This window comes from Dasypus novemcinctus, chromosome 10, assembly GCF_030445035.2.
Source record: "Dasypus novemcinctus isolate mDasNov1 chromosome 10, mDasNov1.1.hap2, whole genome shotgun sequence".
Lineage (NCBI taxonomy): Eukaryota > Metazoa > Chordata > Mammalia > Cingulata > Dasypodidae > Dasypus > Dasypus novemcinctus.
In genome coordinates this window covers 102,710,214-102,732,842 of record NC_080682.1, presented here as the reverse complement: position 1 = coordinate 102,732,842, position 22,629 = coordinate 102,710,214, and the positions used below count along the sequence as shown (strand labels likewise).

The 22,629-nt window shown below is 62.6% G+C and overlaps 2 protein-coding genes across 2 annotated transcripts; one reads left to right on the top strand and one right to left on the bottom strand.

The window, feature by feature from the left end:
- Positions 1-3,288: 3,288 nt before the first annotated feature.
- On the top strand, positions 3,289-7,245 carry PHOX2A (paired like homeobox 2A). Its single transcript, XM_004480122.4, has 3 exons — positions 3,289-3,505; positions 5,619-5,806; positions 6,740-7,245. The coding sequence occupies exons 1-3, from the start codon at positions 3,289-3,291 to the stop codon at positions 7,169-7,171; spliced, it is 837 nt and encodes a 278-aa protein (XP_004480179.1). The 3' UTR covers positions 7,172-7,245.
- A 495-nt stretch (positions 7,246-7,740) lies between these two features.
- On the bottom strand, positions 7,741-21,324 carry INPPL1 (inositol polyphosphate phosphatase like 1). The gene is made up of 28 exons (XM_058305891.2): positions 20,927-21,324; positions 18,309-18,372; positions 18,056-18,206; positions 17,718-17,838; positions 17,344-17,484; positions 17,005-17,098; positions 16,814-16,903; positions 16,550-16,648; positions 16,292-16,442; positions 16,091-16,197; positions 15,646-15,748; positions 15,358-15,554; positions 14,993-15,110; positions 14,338-14,434; positions 13,910-14,048; positions 13,722-13,821; positions 13,545-13,633; positions 13,230-13,311; positions 13,039-13,128; positions 12,440-12,553; positions 12,220-12,308; positions 11,608-11,695; positions 11,360-11,515; positions 11,033-11,111; positions 10,791-10,931; positions 9,012-9,684; positions 8,671-8,804; positions 7,741-8,565 (listed from the first exon to the last, which is right to left on the bottom strand). Exons 1-28 carry the CDS (start codon positions 21,121-21,123, stop codon positions 8,475-8,477), a joined length of 3,795 nt encoding a protein of 1,264 aa, XP_058161874.1. The 5' UTR covers positions 21,124-21,324; the 3' UTR covers positions 7,741-8,474.
- Positions 21,325-22,629: the final 1,305 nt, after the last annotated feature.

The window sequence follows — 22,629 nt, the reverse complement described above, 5'->3', positions numbered from 1 at the left end:
CTTCATTAATCCATTCAACAGATAGGAGAGGCCCTAAGATGTGCAGTGATGCCCCCATGGGATCTAAGTCTCCTCTCAATCAGAAACAGAGTGGGCATCACCATCCCCAAATCATCAAGATAGAGGAATGAACAAACATAAGGGGGGAATGCAACCATGGATGAAAGTAGACATTATTATTTTAGCAGTGGAAGAACTTGTGTCATTGATATAAAGGCAGTGGCCACCAGAAGTTCTGAGGGGAGAGAGGGAAGAATAGGTGTAACATGGGGGCATTGGAATTATCCTGCACGACATTGCAATGACAGATACAGGCCATTATACATTTTGTCAAAACCTATAAAATTATGTGGGGCAAAGTGTAAACTACAATGTAAACTATAGTCCATGATTAGTAGCAATGCTTCAATATGTGTTCATCAGTTGTAACACATGTACCACACTAATGAAGGATGGCGTTAATGAGGAAATGTGTGGGAGGGGCAAGGGTAGGATATATGGAAATCCCTATATTTTTGATGTAACATCTATGTAATCTAAAACTTCTTTTAAAAATACGAAAAAATTAATTAATTTCTAAAAAGACCCTGGGGATAGGTTAGGCTATAGAAAGATTGTGAAAGAATTCAGGACAAAGTTTAAAAATTTTTCCCCTTTAAATAGTTTCTTTAATCAGATTTTTACATGACCTTTTGATAGCTAGAAAACATACTTATTAAACTTTCTTCATATAAGCAGCTCTGAAAATTCTAATAAACGTCCTGAAAACTAAAAAACAAACCAACAAAAAGGATGTGTAGTGATATGCTAGGCATGGAGCTAGGGAGAAAGTGATAAACAAGAGGAAACAGTCCTGCCCTGGGACTTTATTACAAAAGCTTCAACGAGGTGGCACGTGTAACCCAAAGAGGGGGAGGTGCTAGGAGACACAGCAGGGTACCCAGCCCGGTCTAAGGACGCGGGGAAGGCTTCCAGGAAGCCAGGTGTTTGTTCTGTTCTTTGTTGTGTGTGTGTGGTGCTTTTTTGCGGGGGGAGGGAGTTGAGGGGAGAGCGGAAGGGTGAGCATTCCATCCAGAGAGAGCAGCTCTGGTCTGAAAGAGGATGGATGTGTGGGAGGTGCAAAGAAAGCCAAGACGACGGGGGGGGGGGCAGGCAGGGGCCACCAAGGGTATCGTGGCCAGTGCAAGGGCTTGGACTTGATCCTGAGGCCAGCGGAGAGATGCGGGCAGGCCTAAGGAGAGGTCTGAGAGCCCTTGGGCTTCCCATCAAGAATGTGTCAAGGGGGAGAGGGGCACCTCACACACCAGTGAGGAGAATGTTTTAAAGGGGCTGAGCTGTTATCAGGTTTAAGCTCCCATGGGTGTGAATAATCTGAAAACACCTCAAAGAACCCCCATCCCCCCAGTAGGGAGAGGTGGTCCCGTGTGAAACAAAAAGTTGAGTGGCCAGGCCAGGGAAGGAGTGGCCTGAAGGGGAGGTGCTCCCTGCTGTGCTGGAAAACCTGGGGAGGGGTTCCGGGAGCCCTTCTCCCTGCCCCCAAGGGCTCTGGCTGGTAACAAGGACGTGCGTCTGCCCGACCTCTGGCTGGGACTCTCGCATCTATAGGACCTGCCAAGATTTGTGTGAAAGGGTGGGGGGCTGGGTGGGGAGCTGCCGGGGCAGAGGAGTCTGCCCTTCTGGTTTCCCCCGGTAAAGCTTCTGAGAGGGAGCAGTGGGCGCACGAGGTGGAGGGCCCGTACCTGGGTCTGCGGAGGGGCGCATCTGCCGCCAGCTGTTCAGCGAATCTGGGTGTTTTTCCCGGAGAAGAATAGATAGAGCCTCTGGCGGAGAGAAGTTAGGGGTTGACGGAGAGCGAAGGGGTCTTGCAGTTACTCCCCTACCCTGACAGTCATCCTACTCACACACAAACACATCCCCCTGTGCGGCGGGCGCTGCGGACAGAGGGTCCCACCCGGCGGGGAGGAGGAGGAGGATTGAGCTGGGGGCGGTGGGGGAGGGGAAAGGCGGGCCAGGCCTGGAATGTGCAGGACAGGGTCATGTGGCCTTCCGGGAAGTCGGGAGAGAAGGACCCTCGTGGCCGCCCCCGCCCTCAGCGCCTCCTCCAGCGTCCCTCCGACCCCTTCTGCGCCCCAGCTCGGGTGGCTCAGCTCTCCTGAGGCTCTTTCCCCGCCTCTCAGCCTCTGTTCTGTTTGTGTGTTGCGTGTCTGCCCCTGGTCTCATCCCTCTGAGACTGTGCCTCCAGACGTGTCTGTCTCACTAGTATACTGTCCCTGTTTTCTCTCATCGTGCTGCCCGTCCCCAGCGCACGCCCTCTTCCAGCAGTTTCGTCCCCACGCCTTCTCTGTCTCCATGCCCGTCTCCGTCTGTTCATCTGGTCCCCAGCTCCTTCTCTGCCTTGTGCCCGACTCCATCCCTCTCTCTGCTCCACGTCCCATGCTTGTCTCCACCTCTGTCCCCGTCTCCCTCGCGCCCCTGTCTCCCTGTCTCTCTCGTCTGTCTCATCTTTCCCTTCCTCTGTGGACCTGTATCTCTCTCGTCTGTCTCCATCCCTGCCTCTGCGTTTTCTTCCCTGTCTCCGTTTCTGTCTCTCCATCCGCGTTCCCTCCCCGGCCCCAATCCAGGTTCAGTCTCTTTCCCTCCTTGTCTCCATCCCCTCCTCTGAGCCGGCCTCGGCGGTCCCCTCCCGGATGGGACCTCGCTGGGGGCGGGGCCGAGGGGCCGGATCGGAATAACTCGGTTATCAGGACGAATTGAATTAACTTCTTAACACCAGCGCCGCCAGGCCTGTCTCTCCTCCCTTCCGTGGGGCCGCAGGTGGGAGGCCGGGGAAAGGGGTCGGGACCCTCCGGCCCGGCACGATGTGTGGAGGCCGAAGGTCCGGTGTGGCTTGGGGAGGGATGGGGACATGGGGACGCGGCCCCGCGCAGCCCCGCCGGGCGCCTCCAGAGGCCTAAGCGGGCGGCGGAGACCCTTTGGGGTGGGGGGTGGGGGGGTCGGGGGCGGCTGGGGCGGGGCCTTGGCCGCTCAGGCCCCGCCCCACGGAGCTCGCCCCGCCCCGCCCCCTCCGCGGGGTCTTGCGCGTTAAAAGGCGCGCGGGCCGGGCCGCGCTGCACTGGCGTTGCACCCGGGCGGAGCGCGGCCGCGACGGGGCGGGCGGACTTGCCGGCGCTCAGAGCCGACGTCGAGAACTCGGCGCCTGGCGCCTGGACCCGCAGCCCGACCCCGACCCGGCCCGGGACCCCGACCCGGCCCGGCCCGGCCCGGCCCCCGCCCCCGCGCCCCGGGCCGATGGACTACTCCTACCTCAATTCGTACGACTCGTGCGTGGCGGCCATGGAGGCGTCCGCCTACGGCGACTTCGGCGCCTGCAGCCAGCCCGGTGGCTTCCAGTACAGCCCTCTGCGGCCGGCCTTTCCCGCTGCGGGGCCGCCCTGCCCCGCGCTCGGCTCCTCCAACTGCGCGCTGGGCGCCCTGCGGGACCACCAGCCCGCGCCCTACTCGGCAGGTGAGCGCAGCCCCGGCCCACCCCTCTCTACAAATCCTGCGGAGCCCCCAGCCTCTGTCCTACTCGGCAGGTGATTGCGACTGTCCCTTCCGCCGCCCCTATCCCTGCCCCGGCCATACTCTCCACACCGTACGGGACCTCCGGTCCTCCTGTAGGACAGGGTTCCCCTCGGCAGGAAGGAGCCCCAGCCTCTCACCCTTCCTTTTCGCTGCCACATCCCTATCCTGTGTCCAGGGAGTAGATCCCCCATTGCAGCCCGAGCCCCTCACCAGGCCCGCCTCTCCCTCAAAGCCTGACCACAAAACCTCTCACTCTTCTTTATCCTCATGAGAGGTTCTCAACGGAACCCCCAGGCAGATCCCCATCCTTAACATGCCCGCCCCCTCCCTGCGAGATCCCCGCCATGGACCCCTGCGACAGCTGAGCTGCCCAGCTGGGAACCTTCGTGGAGTCCCTCCTGTCCTGCCTTGGCCCTGTCCTGCCGTGGCCCAAACCCTCTTTAGCCATGGAAATCGTGGGTGTGTGGCCTGCTCTGCAGAAAAGGGGGCTGGGTCCTTGCATCTTCATTTCCCCATTCCCCTCAGAGATTGTCCAGCTAGAGTCTCGCAGGACCAAGAAACAGTCCCTGTGATGCTCAAGTCGCTGTCACCACCAAACCCTCATCCTTACACAGTGCCCCAGCCATCCCCATCACTTAGATCAGAGAGAGTCCCAGCCTGCCCCACCCAATCTCCTTTCCTCCGGGGAAACCTAACTGATCCTTCAAGAAGCCCAGGGCAGGCAGAGAGGGGGAGGTAGGGGCCTGGATTTGGAGAGATGAAAACAAGGAGACGGGAACAGAGACTGGCACAGGTTTGGAGAGATTGAGGACCTCATCAGGCCCAGGTTTGGGGAGATGGGGAAAGCAATGTGGTGATGGGATGCTGGGGAGATGGGGTTCTGAGCTGGGGATAGGTGCAGAAAGTTAGGAGCAAAGATAAGAAGATTGGCGACCCTGGAAGAAATGAGGACCCAGGGTTGGGGAGATGCAGGTAAGAACCAGGTGATGGCGGGAAGGGCTGCGGATTGTGGGAAATGGGAACTAAGGAAGACTGAGGGCAGGGATGGGGAAGATGGAGATGGGAATTGAGTGTTGGAGACAAGCCTTAGGGGAGATGGGGACCTGGGGAGTGAGATAAAAATGAAGGAGATTGGGGTCCCCCGGAGAATATGGAGACATACAGAGGGGGTGGGGACAGGGATGGAGAAATAGCACCAGAAACACTATCGTGTGGGGCACTGGAGTCTGGGGTGTGGAGTGGGAAGAGAGGGAGGGGTGGGGCAGCTTTGGGGAGATAGGACACGGAGATGAATGCCTGGGAGGAAGCAGTGGGAAGAGGATGGAGCAATCTGGGTGGGGAGAAATAGGAACCCTTCTCAGAAGTGGCCATAAGGAAAAGAGCTGTCCAGAAAGAGAAGGTTGAAGAGAGATGGGGAAGAGGAGAGTAGGACATCTGGAGAATGGGGCCCAGGGATGGGGGTAGACCTGGGAAGGAGAGAGATGGAGGGCCAGGTAGAGGGGATCAAATGGCAGAGAGCGCATGGTGGGGCAAGAGGTAGTCCAGGGCAGGGGAGTCTGAGTCGGCAGAACCCCCCGCCCAGGACTGGCTGAGGAGGCCTGCGGTGCTGATGAGGAGGGGGAGTCAGGACAAGGGTGGGCTGAGCAGGACCTGAAATGGGGAGAAGGACCGGGAACCAGGGGAGGGAGAGGCACATGGAGGAAAGGGTAGAAATGCTCCCGCGGGCTGAGCTGGGAGAGGGGAGGCGACCATAGATAGGTCGGGGCCCCTAGTCAGAGGATTGATTCTGGCTCCTCTGACTCTGGCTCCCTGGCCGCCTCTCTTGAGCCCCAGGTCTCCCCGCGCCCTGTCCACCTTCACCCTTGATGACTCGGTGGAGCGAGGGAAAAGGTGACGCTCAGCGCGGAGATGAGAGGAGGAGGCGGAGGGCCCAGGCCAGGGGCGGGGGTGGGTGCAGTGCCCGACCCCTTCAGGGAATGACCCGGCGGACCGAGCTCGGCCCCCCACGCCTCCCCACCCACGTTCCCTCCTCCCCTCTCCGCACACACCCGCAGTGCCCTACAAGTTCTTCCCGGAGCCGTCGGGCCTGCACGAAAAGCGCAAGCAGCGGCGCATCCGCACCACATTCACGAGCGCGCAGCTCAAGGAGCTGGAGCGCGTCTTCGCCGAGACCCACTATCCCGACATTTACACGCGCGAGGAGCTGGCGCTGAAGATCGACCTCACCGAGGCTCGCGTGCAGGTGTGTGTACGCGCGCGTGTGTACTGGAGTGTACGTGCGGGGCGCGGGGCGCGGGAGGTTAGTGCGGGACACCCGGCGGCGGCGGCGGGCCAGGAGCAGCCTGGGGGTGGAGCTCAGAGACCAGGGCGCAGTCCGAGGGCGCCTGGGCCGAGAGAACAGGCGGAGGGAGGCGGCTGGCCATGATTTTGCAAACCTGAGGCCCTCGGAAGACCGGAGTTATTCGGCCCCACTCGACCTCCGCTTCAGTTTCCCTTTAGTCTCCCTGGAGTGTGGGCGGTCAAAGTGGAGCTTGAGAACACGGCACAACGGCCAGGTGGGCCGAGGGGAGCCCCAGGCTTTCTCAGGACGGAGCCCAGGCGGGAGTGGGGCAGGCGATCAGGTCCCCCCACCCCTCCCGCTCTGCAACCGCCGAACCGCGGAAGCCTAAGCTTGGGGCAAGTGCAAGGCAGACCAACAAGGCTTGGGCGGACTCTGATGTCTGTCTTGTACGAATCCGGGGTACAGATATTCAGCCAGCCCGCCTTTACAGGAAGCCCGGAGACAAACGGTTCCCCGGGGCCCTAACCCAGGCTCCACCCGCCCGGTACTCCAGGCAGGAACCCCGACCTTCCTAAAAGAAGGGATTTGGGGGAAGGGCTTAGAGTGCAGAGAAGAACGAGGCAGAATCCCTTGCAGGAGGTCAACACTGGGAGGCAGCGGGATCCACAGGGAAGCAGATTCCAAGGGTAAGATCGTAAGGCCCTGGAGGAAGGGGCAACTGGAGGAGAGAAGGGGAGTGGAGAGACGATGAGGGCAGTGCGCCCAGTGGGGAGGGCCTCCCCAGCAGGTGGGGAAGGCCTCAGCCCAGTCTCAGCCCCTTCCGGACAGAGGTCCGGGGCTAACGCTATACGCCCCACGACCCTCGGCCAGGCTGACCGGCCCCTGTGCCCGCAGGTCTGGTTCCAGAACCGCCGAGCCAAGTTCCGCAAACAGGAGCGCGCGGCCAGCGCCAAGGGCGCGGCGGGCGCGGCGAGCGCGAAAAAGGGCGAGGCCCGCTGCTCGTCCGAGGACGACGACTCCAAAGAGTCCACGTGCAGCCCCACGCCTGACAGCACCGCGTCGCTGCCGCCGCCGCCCGCGCCCGGCCTGGCCAGCCCGCGCCTGAGCCCCAGCCCGCTGCCCGGCGTCCTGGGCTCCGGGCCACAGACGCTCAAGGGCCCCTTGTGGGCCGGCGTGGCGGGCGGCGGAGGCGGCGGGCCCGGCGCGGGAGCGGCCGAGCTACTTAAGGCCTGGCAGCCGGCGGAGCCCGGGCCCGGACCCTTCTCGGGGGTTCTGTCCTCCTTCCACAGGAAGCCCGGCCCCGCTCTGAAGACCAACCTCTTCTAGCCACCGGACTCTAGAGGCTCCCGGCCCGCCCTCGGAGACGGCCCTGCCCCTCCTGGACCCGACCGAGTCCCTCCCCATCCTGGCCGCCTGCCCAGAAAGCCCCCATCCCTCCCCACCCTCCCCAGTATCTGGCCCTTAGGTGTACCTCCCCAGCTTTGGAAACTGAGTCAGGGCCACTCTCCTCCTCACCTGCTCTCAGTGGGCCGCGTGGGCTACTTTCCACCGAGTTCCCGAACGGGACTGCCCAGGGCCCCTTCCCCAGCTTGGCCTTCTTTCAAGCCGGCTTCAAATTACGCCCGTCCCTAACGCAGTTGCGGAACCTGGAGGCCCTTAGAGCGGCCCAGCCTCCTCCCCCGGTGGCTGCTCCGGCCCACCCGCAGTGACCCCACCCGGGCGTTGCCGGGACAGCTGCCAGGACCAAGTCCTCGGTCGCGGACGCCCTCCCATCCCAGCCGGTCGGAGAGGTGGAAGGCTGCTCAGGCGGTGGGGCAGAGGGGCTTCCCATTTTCCTTACTTTTTTTCCTTTTCCTTTGAAAAACTTGTCTGTAATTTATTGAGGTGAATTCTGCTCAATCCAAATAAACTTAATTTATTGAAGATATCACGCAGGCAGCCCTTCTGCGTGCCCAGGATGGGGACAGGGCCACGGCTAGAATCTTGTCCCCAGCTGCCCCCAGTGAGGAACCCGGGGGGTGCCTGCCATGCTCCCCGGGCACAGGGCTGTACAGACCTGCTGCAGCAGGAACCAAGCAAACTGCCTCTAAATGGCCCCGCCCCAGCCCCCCTCCCCACAATAAGATTAGGGTGCCCTCCCTCCCCAAACCCACACGGAAAATTTAAATAAATCTCAGCCCGGTCCTCGGGCTGTTCCTTCATTATGAACGGACACCCCCCCAGTGGGGGGGTTGGGGAGAGGCCCTAGCTAAGGCCCCTCCCCTGTGGTTCAGGCCCCTCAAAGGGCAGCAGAAACAGCGGTGAAAATGGGCGCCCAGACGTACCCAACTTATGCCTCACAGACGGGCACCCCTGGGGCTGGGAGGAGGGGTCCAGAAAGGGAGGACAGCACCAGACAAAGTAACCCAGACCCCTGGTGGTCCGGGCAAAACTGACCCCCCCGAGCCCTGGCCTATAAGGACGGGGAAAGGATGTCCCAACTGACAGGACAGAGGGGAACGCGGTTCTCCCAATAAATAGGCAGAAAGGCCCTGCCCTGCCACTCATAACTTGTCAACCCCGGGGCTATGGCTGGGGTTCGCGGGGGCGCGGGAGGCGCAGAGTCCGCGGCTTCGCTTGGCCTTAGCCATCACTTGCTGAGCTGAAGAGTATCCAGAAGGAGGCGCTTGTGAGCCGGGTCCTGCACCCCAGCTTCCTCCAGATCCTCCTCGGTGATGTCGCTGTGGGGATAACAAGCGGGAGGGTGGGCTAGAGTCTGCCAGGGCCCGTCGCCCCGCCCCCAGGCCGGCCCCGCCCCGCCCGTCCGCCTCCAGCCCCTCCCCCACCTGAGGAACTCCAGGTCGTCCCAGCCATTGTGCACCAGGCCCTCCTCGTAGCGCTCCAAGCCGATGGCCCGCAGCCAGGCGCCCATGCCCGCCTCGCCCAGCCCGCCGGCCCGCCCGCCCTGCGGGCACGGAGCCTGAGGGAGTAAGGCGTGTCAGGGGAGCGCCGCCTTGCGCGCACACGGAGGCACCTGCAGACAGCCACACCCTCCCGCGGGCTCTGGGACCGGGCTGATTCAGGACTCCCCAGGGACCAGTTCAGAGCAGAGAGGGCACCAGGGAGCGCACACAGCGGAGGGAGACGCACGCTTCAGGCACTCACCGCACCACCCTGACCCACACACCTCCTCTGCCAGGTCCTCCTGGATGCTCTCTCGGATGCGGGGCGGAGGGAAGCTGAGGGGCCGGCCATAGTCCAAAGGCAGTCCCCGGGACGCCTGCAGCTCCAAGGGGCTTGGGAGGAGCGCCGCGCGGCCAGGCCCAGTGGGGGCGTAGTCCACCTCACTTAGAGTCTTGGCCATTTGCAGCACGGAACAGGAGCGGTCGTCCCCGCTGGCTACCTCCCCCAGGAAAGTGCTGGCAGGTGAGGGGCCTGGGGGCAACGGGGGCCTTGGGTGGGCCTTGGGAGGGGGTGGCCCCCGGGCCTCACCCCCACTGCGGCTGCGGACCACTGGCCCTGGCAGAGGATCCAGGCTGGGGGGCAGGAAGATAGCGGAGTCTGGGAGTGGTGGGGGTGGAAAGTCTGGAGGGGGCAGTGTGCCCCCGGAATCCTCATCTGATGAGCTCCCCTCTCCCACACGGGGGGGCCGGTGGCGCCCAAGCTGTGGGGCAGGCACTGTGATGGCCACTTTGTTCTTGGCAGCCGGTGGGACTGGGGCCCTGGCAGGTGAGGGCGGCTCCGGGGGCAGCAGCTGATGCGGGACCCCCTCAAGGACGTAGTAGGCAGGGTTATTGAAGCTGTTCTTGGGTGGGGGGGCCGCCACCCCTTCCGGCTCTGGAGCCCCCTCTGGCTTCGACCTGGGTTGGGGAGCAGGATAACTGAGTCAGCACCCATACACCCAAGGTGAAGGCACTGGGCACAGCGGAAGGAGAACTGGACTGAGAGGAGACGGGGCCATGGCCCCAGACCTCTGTGTGACCTTGAGCAAAGTTCCGTTCCCACTCCCACCCATGCTTTCCTCATCTCTAAAACCAAGAGGGTGGGGTGGGGGAGTTGAATGGATAACTCTAAACCTTCTCACCTCACTGCTAAGATTCTCAGATCTTTTATGACTTTGTAACTGTGACACCTGAGCTCAAAGACAGAGGTGCCAGGCGGGCAGGGCAGTAAAGGCCTTTAAGGAGAATGGGCGGCCAGACCGGTAGACTTGGAGGCTTACCCCGCTGAGGAAGCTACTCAAGGATTCAGGTTAGTTTTACTGGAGCCTGGCAATAAAACCAAGGGGACTGAGGACAGCTAAAGATGAGTGAAAAGGCACCAAACTGTATCTAGGAGCTTTTATTTAAGTTCAAGCAACAGTGGGATATAATCTGATAGCAAGCCTTGCTCTCCCCAAGTACGGAACATGGAGCACTAGTTTCACAAGATACTAATTGTTATTACGTGGGGGAAAAAAAGTTTCCTGGCCTGTAAAGTTTGGGAAGCTATAATAAACAGAACTGGAAAAAGATTTCCTTCCTGTCGACATGCTCAGAGCTTTTGCTAATACTAATGTGCACTGTGAATATCTAAGAAAAGAATCTAGCAAGAAGCATTTCCCAAACCCACTTGACCACAAACCCGTTTTTAGTGGAGCATCTTGTCAGACAGTATTCCACAGAAAACGCCTTGAGAAATCCCGTGGCTTACCACGTGCTTTCTCCAAACGGGAATCTCAAGTGAAGTCTGTTTACATGGAAGGAGCCGTTTTAAAAGCAATCTCTTTATTTTTTAAGGCAGAATGGAGAGCAAAGGCTGACCGTGCTGCCTGTGACTTGGAACCACATCTAAGGGAGGCCCCGCTGGCCACAGTGGGACCTCTGGTAATGGGTGGCACAGCACACAACCAGAGGATGATTCCTAGGCTGGTCCTGAAAGGGAGGGCTAAAGTGGGGGGGCAGGGATGACAAGTTCCTCCTCTCACCTGGAGGTCAAGGGCTCCTCCCGGGGAGCTGCTCGGGGTGGGGCTGGGGGCCTCCCGGTTGGTGGCGGTTTCTCCGATTCTTCGAATAACTTGGACAGTGGGCAGGAGGCCTCCGCGGGGGCTGGCTTGCGGCTCCCTGACCTGCCAGGCATGCACAGGCGAGGGGAGGTGAAGTGGGGGCTGACGAGGAGCCCCGGGCCCCGCTTCACATACACCCCACCCCGCCCAGAGCCCCAGCTCACCTGGGCTCCTGGCTACCCCGGGACGCGGACGGGGCCTTACTCTTTGCTCCTGCCTCGTCCTTATCAATGCTGATCCACTCTGGGGGGGGGGGGGGGAGGGGGGAGGAAGGCAGGCTCAGAGGGGACCCGGGGTCCTGGAGCCCACAGAGACCTGCTGGGTCTGCCAGCTCCTTCCAGCTCCTCCCCAAGGCAGGTCTACTCCCAGCTGTGGCGACAGAACCTTCAAGTATCCCAGGGATTCCACATGCCCCCCAAGAGCTCCCCTCCTAGACCCCGCCTTCACACCACCCCTCTTATGCCCCACCCCCTCCCCAACAGCGCTCCCACCGTAGAGGCGTTCACGGGTGCCCAGGCGCTCCGTGGGCACCCGAACCTTCATGGAGCCACGGATGTTGCCTGTCTCCTCGCCTCGGTGGGACAGGAAGGTCAAGAACTGCTGGGCCGTGCTGCCGATCATGGACTTGAGCGCAACCACACACTCCCCTGAAGGGCAGGGGAGACAGACTCGCAAATTGCCAAAACTTTCTAGGCCCCTGCCCGGCTTCCTGAACCCCTCGGCACCTCGCATCCCTCACCGTAGGATTCGTAGCCGTCCATGGACTTGACTGTGAGCAGGAGGTGCTGATCCTGCAGGTACTCGATGTCAGCCAGAATGGGCTTTAGCTGGGGAGTGGCGAGGCCCAGTGAGGAACAGAGCGCCAACCCCCATCTCCTGGCTCCTCCCACATGTGGCCCCTGCCTCTGCTCCCTCCCCTCCCTCAGACTCTGCCAGGCTCACTCCTGCTCAACAACTCTTTAGGAAAAGATCCCCAATCCATAGTGTACAAGACACAGCCCTGCATGGGCCTTTCGTAGCACTCAACATTGTAACTAAATATCTTTCTGCCTCCTCAGTGTCCAACAGGGGACCTGACATTTAGCAATGTCTTTACGGAATAAAGGAAGGAACTGCAACTTGGTGCCTCACTCCCCGACTGTGGCAGTGTCCTCATTCTCATTCACGCCCAACCACAGTCACACGCACACGCGGGTTCCACGGGGCTGCCCTCCTGCTCCTTCTGAGGCAGGCTCCCGTGCGCGCTGCCGCGCCCCTCTCCATGCCCACCCCTCCCAGCGCCTGCACCCCGTGTGCCCACACCCCTCTCTGTGTCAGCTCCCACGAGCCCGGGCTCTGCCTGCAGCCTCACCGTGGGCAGTTGGCGCGAGGACCACTGCACCTTGAGGAAGTTGATGTTATCGCTGCTCTGGGCATCGTTCTCAAAGCTCTTCTTGTACTCTGGGGTGGGGAAGGGGGACATCCAGTTGCACCTTCTTTCCTTCCCCCTCGGCAGGGGGCTGATGGCTCTGGGCGCCCTCTGGCCTCCCACCCCCCTTGGCCCGCAGCTGGCCCTGGGTCCTGCCTCTGACCCTCCAGGCAGGTGGAGTAGAACTCGATGAAGAACTTGGTGCGGCTGGCAGTCTTCACGATGGCCTCGATGCTCTCGAACTCAATGTAGGCCTGGTCTGAAGTCTTCGAGAGCCCTGTGGGGCAGGCGGGAGGGCAGCCTAGTGGGCACTAGAGGATCGCAGGAGGAGCGCGACAGAGAAGCTGAGCGCTGGGACCCGAAATCAGGATTCCCGGCAGAGTGGGCAGGGAAGGCCAGGAGGGGCACCCTAAGCCGCCAACAGGGAGGCCCGAAAGCCGGGACAGAGCAAACAGACAAGCCGAGGATGAGAGACCCATCTGAGAGGGGCCTGGGGACCGAATGCCTGCAGGGATTGCCCACCCACAGTCCACGGGGCACGCCCGCGGGCACACGTCGAGGCTCCAGGCAGGTATGGACACACGCACGTTTCCACCACACACATCCACACACCCACGAGTGTGCATGCGCCTGCCACTCTCAACAGCACACATTCACCAGCACTCCTGCACACATGTCCACGCACACACACCTCCCCACGTATACGCAGACCTAGGCCTGCCCAGATTCCTGCCACACCCACAAATAATCCAGGACAGTCACCTTTCTTGGAGATGAACTGAGAGGTAACTCCAACCTCGAACGTCCCAAACACGGGGGAGTGGTCGCTGGTGACGATGTCATCGGTGCAGCCTGAGGGGGGACCGGATTGGGGGTTCAGGGGGAAGAACTGGAGCACAGCCGGGACAGTGCCCGCCCAGGGTCTCCCCTTGGCCCGTCCGGGAGGCTCTGACCATAGGAATTGCAGATGATGTGGGTCTCAGGGTAGGATTTCCAGAGAATCCGGTCACACCACGAGGGCACGTTGGTCCGGACCTGGGGCAGGGGATGGCAGGATGGTAAGAGCCGACAGGTGGGGCCTGACCCAGAGCTGATAAGCTCCACGTGACACTGGGCCCCGGCACCCACCACCCTTCTGGGATTCTCACAATACCCAAGGTCACTCTGAAGAGCCAGAGAGGCCAAAGGAGCTGGAGTGGGAACTGCAGACGCCCAGACTCGCTGTGGTCCTGGGGTCTCCCGAGGCCCTCCCCCCTCTCCACACTCACCCCAGTTGGCTTCTGCTTGTGCCAGGCGTACGTGTCCCGGGAGCCCCGCTCATAGCGGTAGGTGGGGGGAAAAGAGATCTCCTCCTCACCTAGGGAAGGTGGGGTCAGAGCCCTGAGGACCCAGGGATTCCACCAGCCCCCCACCCTCAGCGACCGCCTTCCGGGCCCCACACTCACTGAATCGAAGGAAGACCTTGTGCTTCTCCCGCTCCAAGTTGAGCTGGTCCACCCTGAGCAGGGGTTCAAACTCCTTCCTGCTGATGTAGTTCAGGATCTCCTGGGGAAGGGGACACAGAGGCTGGACACGTCCACTCCTGAGCCGCAGCCAGCCCAGGCTCGCCACCCGCCACCCGCCCTGCTCACACCTGGATATCCATGTCCAGGCGGTAGTTGAGGTCCCCAAACCAGAAGAGGTGAGTGAAACGCAGAGAGATGTCGAAGGCACTGAGCTGCCGGTCGCCCAGCGAGAGCAGCCGCAGGATGTCCAGGTAGTTCTGGTTCCGCCTACAGTGGCAGGGGTCCCCAGGGTCGGGAGTCATGGACAGGAGCAACGTTCCCTCTCCGGGACCGGGGAGGTGGGGCAGGGACTGGGGCCCCGGAGGACATGGGGAGGAGCTAGGGACAAGGTCAGGGTCAGGGACGGCCAGAGGGGACCTGAGCTGGAAGAAGGGAGGAGAGGAGGGCTGTGGGGACCGGCCTGCGGGAGGGTCACACGCTGAGGCGTGGGAGAGAGATGAGGTCTCAGGAGAACAGGGGCTGGGGATGGAGAGACCGGGGGAAGGTGCCCCCTCACCGAGCAGTCTTCTCGTTTCCCGAAGTGAGGTGGCAGTTCACAAACCCGAACGAGGTGCCATTGAACATGAAGGAGACGCCCACGGCCCCCTTGTTCCCTGCCATGGCGAGCGAGCGAGAGAGAGAGGCCCGGGTCACCCTGCAGGGCTCCCACTCTCCCTCGAAGCAGGGAGAAGGACCCTCCCAAGCTGGGGGGCAGGAGGGCCCCTGAATGCACCCACACCCTCCCCGGGGGGCCACACAGGGCACACACGGGCTATGTGGAGGGCCGGAGCCTGCGTGTGTGTGTGTGTGTGTGTGTGTGTGTGTGTGTGTGTGTGCAGATCCCAAGGGGAAGTGGAAAGGACCTGCAGATTCTGGGCAGAGGCAGTCCTGAGGAAGCACTCGACTGCAAATCGAGAGGCCTGGGCACTGGGCCTGGCTCCACCACTTACTTGCTGTGTGACCTTGGACAAGTGACTCAACCACTCTAGGCCTGAATTTTATCATCTATGAGGCGGAGGGAAAAACCCCGGCCCTGCCTTCACGGCGGGGCTGGAATAACTTTACAACGTAAATACGCTGCAGGAAGTTGAACGTCCCCTGTATGTGGGGAAGCTGAGACCACCCTAAGGGAGGAGAGCCCCGGCCGAGAGGCGGCCCGCCCGCCGGCTCACCCAGGGTGTTGGCGATGCCGGTCTTGACGCTGGACGTGCTGACGTGGCTGATGCGGTTCTCGTGCTCGGGCTTGACCAGCACGGCCACCTTGATGTTCCACAGGGACTGCATGGCAATCTGGGTAGAAGGCGGGGGGTCAGGCCTGGCCTGCAGCGTCAGTCACAGGACAGGGAAGCCCGCCATCCCCTTCTCCTAAGGGGTCAGCGAGAGACGGGCCTTGCCGCAGCAGGGGCGCTCGGGTCAGAGCTCCCCCGGGGTGTGCGCAGGGCACCCGGGGAGAGCCAGCCAGGCGCCCCGAGGGGCGTGGGCTAACGTCCGGGAGGACGGGCGCTGGACGAGGCGACGCCCCCCGAGCCCCCCTCACCGGGCGGTAATCCAGATCCGTGAGCTCCTTGAGACCCCCGCGCAGCAGGTCCAGCCACTCGCGGTCGCCCACCGAGTTCTCCTGGGTGCCGAAGACGTAGATGTCATGGGGGATGGTCACCGTGACCTCATCCAGGGTCTTCCCCAGACCCTTCGACGTGAACCAAGAGGTCACGTTTTTCGGAGGCGGCACGCTTCCTGGAGGAGAAGGGGACGGGTCAGGGCGGGGCCAGCCCCCTGCCCTGGGGCCACCCATCTCTCCCGCCCACCCCCCCAGCCCGGGCCTGACCCATATTCCAGGTGCCTATGAAAACGGAGATCATGTCGGGCTCGTCCTGCTTGGAGTGCTTATTCTTCATGAGCTGCAGCAGCTGGCAGAAGGCCTCCCGCTTCTAGGGGGACAGCGGCCAGTCAGGGGCAGGTGGGACAGCCGCGAAGCCCCACCTCCCACAGGGACAGCCTGCTAGACAGCAAGTACCGCGAGGGGAGAGGCTTGCCTGTCTGGCTCACCACTGCTACCCACGACGCAACTCAGGCACATAGTAGACGCTCAATAAATGTTCATTGAGTGACTGTTTAAATCACCCTTAGAACACCCACTCTTCATACAGATACTCCCTATGTTGCCAGACCCACCCCTGCCAGGAGGGATGACACGCCTACATCACACTCTCCCAAACGCCCAGCTAAGGACCCCTGCGGTCCACAAAGGCCTTGCCCCACCGGCCACTCACCCTGGCACTGACAAAGATGAAGTCCTTGCGCTGGGTCCGGTCCTTCTCTTTCTCAAACACGACACCCAGTTTGTTCTGGACCCGCTGGGACTTAATGAGCTGACGGACTAAGAAATAGAAGACAGGTCACAACAGGCCGGCAGCCCTAGAGCCGGGGCCGGGCCCTGTCCACCCGCCGCCCCGGGGCTGGCCCTGGCTCACTGCGGTCGTGCGTGAAGGTGGTCCAGTCCTCCTGGGAGTCGCGCTGTCTCCGCAGCAGCACCAGCCGCCCGCCCTCCACGTCCACGCTCAGCGTGAACTTCTGCGACTTCCCAATCTTGGTGAGGTCACCCAGGGTCACGTCCAGCTTCACCTGCAGCCCAGGGGCAGGAAGTGGGGAGGCTGCTCAGCCCTCGGGGCAGGCAATGCCTTGTCACCTCTGAATGTCCTTTGTCCCACCTGGCATCCCCTGCCACGTACCTCAAAGGCCTGCACAGGGATAGTCTTGGCCTTGCGGGCGGACGGCTGCGGTGGAGCTGGGGGTGCTGTGGAGCTCATGTCCTGCAGGGCTTTCAGGGCCTGGAGGGGCAGGGCAGGGGCAGGTCAGGGGCAGGCTGAGGGCGGGGGAAGGGACGGGCATGGCTGACACCGGGGGTCAAGGCTAAACTGGAGGGTCAGGACTGAGATCAGTGTTAGGCCAAGGGAAATGGAGGGATCAGGGGACAGAGGTTGGATTCAGGCCACCTTCTTCTGGATGCCAGACAGGAAGTCCTTGAGCACCGACAGCTTCAGCACCAGGCTCTCTAGTTCCTGCTCCCCAGTCTGGGGTGGGCTCTGGGGGGAGAATGAGGCTTGTACACAAGGCTATCAGGCAGTACCCCCTCCCCAGCCCCAAAGTCAGACTCCATCCCCCTGAAGGCTTCCCACAATCTCACCTGCTGCTGCAAAAAGCGGGTCACCATAGGTGAGCTCTGCTGGTCAAACACCTTGGACAGGATCTCCAGGCCTGACAGGACCTTGTCCACCTCACTAGAGAGGACATCAGGTCAGAAGACCCCCCCCACCCCAGCTTAGGTACGGGGGATGGGGGCCAAGAGTCTAGCCTCGGCCTCCAGTAGAGGAAACAAGGGTACAGGTGAGAAAGGGTCAGGAGGCAATGGCTGGTTCGTGTTCAGGGTCAGAGGTCAAGGGTCAGGTCACTCGTGCAGCAAGGGAACGGGTGAGGACAGATCAGAGGTCAGGGCTCAGGGCGCGGGGTTGGATGTCCCAGGTACCTGTGTAGCCGCCGGCACGAGGTGGCGAGGGTGCGGGTGAGGTGAGGCAGGTTGCTGGCTCCGCCCCGCACGGCCTCCAGGTCCAGCCCGTAGCTACCCTTCAAGTACTCGTGTGAGACAGTGCTCAGCCCATTGGGAGCACTTGGGGGAGGGGTCAAGAAGTCAGTGGAGGCCCTGCCTGACCCTGTCCCAGCATCCCCACCCCGTCCCTAGCAGAAGACGGTACCGGGGGCCAGTGGATGGCAGGGATCGGGCTGAGATGGGGATGGGGGGCCCTGGGGGTAGATGGGCTTAGAAAGTCTCCCCACCCTTGTTGGGGACAGTTCCCAGATGAGAAAGGGACTTGCTGTTTGGTGGAGAAGCAGGGGTCTCACCTCTCAGCAGTCAGAGTTGTAGGGGTCTCAGGGACTGGTGGGGGGCTGCTGGGCCCCAAGGGGGCAGAAATGCTGGTGGAGCCAGAGCGCGGGGGCAGTGGGGGCTTCTCGTCCTCCCCATCTGTGGACAAGGGCAGGGGGCAGCAGTTTGGGCTTCCCACCCTCAGTGGGGTACGGGGTGAGACGTATGCTGTGGCTATCAGAGACTTCCATGGAAAACGGGAAGAAGGGGCCCTGGCACCATGGTTAGGGAGGTGGGGCGGGGGCTTTCGGGGAGGTGAGCAAGGGCAGTGGGAAGAAGCAGGTGGTACCCGAGGCACTGCGGCGTCTGGGCGTACCTGAGGCGTCGCGGTCGTCGGGCGGGTCAGGCTCCCGCTCCCGCTCCACGGGCAGCAGCAGCGCGCACACGAGGCCCTGGCTGGGCTGCGCGTACAGGCCGATGAGCTCGCCCAGCGTCTGGAAGCGGCGCACGGGCACGCCCTGCGAGGTCTGCGGGCCATCGAGGGTGGCAGCAGGGGTCAGCCAGGGGGTCCCGAGGCCCAGGTTGGAGTCAGGGTGAGGGGTTAGGGGGCGGGGGTCAAAAGCCCCTACCTGCACGGCCAGGAAGTCTTCTCCATCGGGCAGGATGCGGTACGTGTGCACGTGCTTCTGATACCTGATGGGGAGGCAGGGCCAGGTGCTGTCACTCCCAGGCCCCCAGCCCCTCCCGTCCCCAGATTCAGCCCTTCAGCCCGCAGGCCCCCTCAGCTTGGCTCCCCTCAAAGCGCTGGCCCGGGCTGCACAGGGTTAATGATGGGGCCTTCATTTCCACCTCCCTCCTCCCCCGCCACCCACAGACCTGAGCAGGCTCCACACCCACCGAGGGGCTGGGGAGCCACAGGCAGTTCTTTTGTGGCCTCCACAGCTGTCTAAACAGCCCCTGTGGGCTGCGGTAACCGCCCGGCCCCCCTGCCAGAGTAAGAGTCCTCAGAAGCCTGGCTGCCCCCTGCGCACACGGGCGCAGTGTGATCACACGCGTGCGCCTGCCGGCCCTCGGCTATAGTCAGGGGTGTCTGTGGGAGGTGGGCTGGGGGGAGAGGGGGCATCACCCTGGAGCTTTCCCTCCCTCCTTCCCCCAGATACCAGGACACTGGGATGAGCCAAGGGGATCCCCCTCTGGGAGACCTGGGCCTCTAGGAGACCCAAGCAGAGAAAGGGCAAGGGGGTGCTGACAGATGGCAGCGTCAGCTGAGCAGGTGACAGCTGAGCAGGCCTTCCGCAGGCGCAGGCTCCGTGGGGGGCGGGGGGCTCCCTCTGCCTGCGCCCTGGATCGGGGTAGTGTGGCCCCACGGAGTCGCCCAGCCTGGGTGTGTGTTGGGCGGGAGGGAACATTGGCACCAGAGAGAGCCAAATGCCTGCCTGAGACCCCACGCCCTTGCCACACAGCCACTCCCACCAGGGACACTCCTGCTGGACTGGCACAAGCTGCGTGGGTGGCTGTGGGGCTGGCTGTGTTGGCCTGTGGGCTGTGGGGCTGTGTTTATAACAATAACAGCGTCCTATTAACTGAATCCTGGCCTTGTGGCAGGCCGAGTACCCAATGACCTACAGCCGTGATCTCATTTAATCCGCACATTCTGAGCCAGGTATTATTTTTATCCTCATTCTCCGGATGGGAAAACTGAGGCTCAGAGGGGAAAAGTGATTTGGGTCAGGATACCGAGCAAGCGAAAGGCCAAGCCAGGGCTGCTCTTCCTGGCCTGCTGGTCGACTCCCTGTGCCTGCCAGGGCAGGAGTGTGGCTTGATATTGAACGCTACCTGTCTACATGCAGGTGTACATACAGATAAGCAAGGACCTATGGTTTGGGAAGTCTAAGAAATCACTCATTTCCGATTTCCACCCCCAGGGTCACACAAAGCCCCCTCACCGCACCCACCTCCTCCCCTGCCAGTGGAGCTGGGATTCTACCCCTCCTGGGACAATAATGTCCCTCACCAAACACAGGCCCCAGCTGTCCCACTCCACTCAACAGCTGAAGACGTAGCACCTGCCTCCCTCCCTGCCCTGATTAGGGGGTATGCCTCGGAGAGGGCAGGGAGGCAGGACTCCTAGGGTATCCGTCTGCCTGGGACCCAAAACTGGGCCTGGGACTTGGGGGAGAGCAAGGATGTATAGGGCCTCTTTGCCTTCAGGTTGCCTGAGTTCTCAACCACCATGGACATTTTGGACCCAGTAATTGGTTGTTGTGCCGGCCTGGCCTGTGCATTGTAGGATGTTTGCATGGTCCCTGGCCTCTATACACCAGGTGCCAGTAGGGCCATCCCAGTCGTGCCAATCAAATTTGTCTCTAGACATTGCCAACTGTAACAGAGGGGGGAGGAGGAGACAGAGGGACTGGGGGAGGGGCTGGGGAGGAACACAAGTGCCTCTAAACAAAGCAGCTCCTGGAGCTCCCCACTCCTCCACCTCCCACTCCAGAGGCCCACAGGAGCCCACGCCGGGTCAGACTGTGTGTCTGTGGGGGGCTGGGGGTGCCGGAGGGAGAGCAGACCTGGGAGAAGACTCTCAAACTGAAAGTGCAAACTCACCCCAGTACCACTGCTAAACGTACACAGGCCCAGGCCCACTTGGAGAGCGGCGAGTCCCACGGCACAACTCGCACCCAGAGCCAGGGGCACACACATCTAGTGGCTGACTCAGGAAACAGTGACAGCCCCACGCAGCGTCCCGTGCTCCTCCTCTTCCCCAACCCTTCTCTCAACACCAACCCACAAGCCCCAGCTACACACAGCCAGGCAGTCCCGACTGCAGAACTGGGGGCACAGAAGGGGCCCTAAGGAAGCTGCTGGGGGTCCCCACACATCCCGGTAGGCCCCTGTCCCCATTTGACGCTCTATCTCTAAACAAACAGAGCCGAACACAACCTTGGAACACGGTCCTCACTGCTCTGGCGCCTCAGAACTGGAGGGTGTCTGAGAGAGCCCGCCAGGGACTGCCTGCGTTTCCCCCGTCACAGCCCTGCTGGGTCACGGGACCCCGCACCCTCTGCTCCGAGGTTCTAGAAAGTGCCCCTAGACACACAGCAGGAAGTGCCCCTGCATCCTTCCTCAGCTCCAGGCTAATGCCAAAGCCTCTACTCTGGGGGGCGCTAGCGTCCCACCGCCCGGGTCACCCCGAGCCCGGCCCTCCCCACGCCCCCGGCCTGCCCGGAGCCCCCGCCACACTCACAGGACGCAGAGCGCGAAGGCCCCCGCCACGCTCTCGCTGTCGCGAACCAGGAAGCTGCCATCGCGGCCCGCCCGGGCCAGCAGCTCCTCGGCGGCGGCGCGGCTCAGGTCGCGGTGGTACCAGGCGGGGGCCGGGCTGCCCAGCGCGCCCCCGGACCCGGCGACTCCCGGGCCCGGCGCCCCGCACGCCGAGGCCATGGCCCGCGCCGGGCTCAGCGCTGCCGGCGCGGGGCGCCGGGCGCCATCCGTCCCCGGCCGCTCCGGGCTGGGGCCAGGGCCGGGTCCGGGTCCCAGGCCTGAGGGTCCGCGGGCGGGACCGGGTCGGGGATCGGGGCTCCGCGCCCCCCCGCGACGGTCTCCTAGTTCACTGCGCAGCCGCCGCCGCCTGCAGCGCTGGCCTCAACTTGAAGAGAAAGAAAAGTTTGTTCAGAGGCGGCGGGGGAGGGGCGGGAGCGGAGCGCAGAGCCGGGCGGCCGGCTCCCTCCCCCTCGGCTCGGCCCACGGCCCGGGGCGCCCCTGCCCCCACCCTCTTGCCGGCGGGGATCGTGTCCCTCCACATTCTCGCAGGACCCGGGACCCCCCCCCCAGGGGTCCCCCCTCCCACCGCAGGGACAACCGACCTTCCAAACCCCTCAATGATCCTGGCCCCTCATCAGCACCCCGCAGAAATCCAGTCCCCAACTCCCCGCCCCCCCCTCATCGAAGTCCGAGACCACCGCCCTGCGCCCAGACTCTTCGGGGCCCGGTCCCCGCTCCCCACTGAGAATTCAGCTTCCCTTCCATGCTCGTAATAATAGGACTCCCAACCTCCATTAGGGTCTGATTGTACCCCAAATCCTTTCCATCCGGCCCCTCTACAGCACCGCAGGATCGGGGCGCCCCAAACCAGCGAAGAATGAACTTCCTTTTATCCGTCTCCCCATCACCCGAGCAGACCGGACCCAACTGCGATGAAGTCCCCGCTTAGACCTCAACTCTAAACTCCACTGGGTCCGGCCCCCAACAAATCCCGCGGGAGAAACCCTCCACAAAGATCGGATTCCCTCCCACACCTCCACGCGAGGGCCTGTGCCCCCTCTCCGCCGCCCCCCCTCCCCCGGTAGCGCCTCCCCCTCTCCGCCAAGGCCCCTGGCACCACTCCCCCATTCCCGCAGGCCCGGCCTTGACGGGTTCAGCAGTTCAATTCAAGGACCCCCCCCCCCCCCCCTTCAGGAGAAAATTCCCCCAACCCTCCGAGCTCCCGATCTCTCTCCAGAGCTTCGGCCACCTCGCGCAGGCCCCCACCTCCGGGCCGTCGCAGGGCCCCTTCCCCCGGGAGGCGGCCGGGACTCTCGCGGCCACTTAAGATGGCCATCCTCCGCCGCCGCCACCCCCCGCCCTCCGCCCCGCCCGCCGCTCCGCCCCCGCGGCTCGCGGAGACCCGGGGGTAGGACTCGCGCCCGCGGAGAGGCCCCAGGCGAGCCCCCGCACGTCTCCCCGACGCGGCTTCCCGCCCTGGAACCTGGGGAGGAGGTCCCGGGGGCAGACCCAGGGGGACGGGGCCTGGAACGCGCTCGGCGCGGGGCCTGGCAGGCGGCGGGCGCTCCGGGACGGCGGCTCTTTTTATTATTAATTAAGGAGTAACGAAGGTGACCGCTGTGTAAACTGTAAAGCGCGGCTGCGAAACCAGCGGGTATTATTAGCACGCGGCCCCGCCCAGCTCCC

Coding starts and splice junctions, on each gene's coding strand:
- PHOX2A (XM_004480122.4), top strand. CDS start 3,289: ATGGACTACTCCTACCTCAATTCGTACGACTCGTGCGTGGCGGCCATG. Junction 3,506..5,618: donor GCCCGCGCCCTACTCGGCAG/GTGAGCGCAGCC, acceptor ACACACCCGCAG/TGCCCTACAAGTTCTTCCCG. Junction 5,807..6,739: donor TCACCGAGGCTCGCGTGCAG/GTGTGTGTACGC, acceptor CTGTGCCCGCAG/GTCTGGTTCCAGAACCGCCG.
- INPPL1 (XM_058305891.2), bottom strand. CDS start 21,123: ATGGCCTCGGCGTGCGGGGCGCCGGGCCCGGGAGTCGCCGGGTCCGGG. Junction 16,649..16,813: donor TGTCTGGCATCCAGAAGAAG/GTGGCCTGAATC, acceptor CTGCCCCTCCAG/GCCCTGAAAGCCCTGCAGGA. Junction 11,112..11,359: donor CACCCGTGAACGCCTCTACG/GTGGGAGCGCTG, acceptor CCCCCCCCCCAG/AGTGGATCAGCATTGATAAG.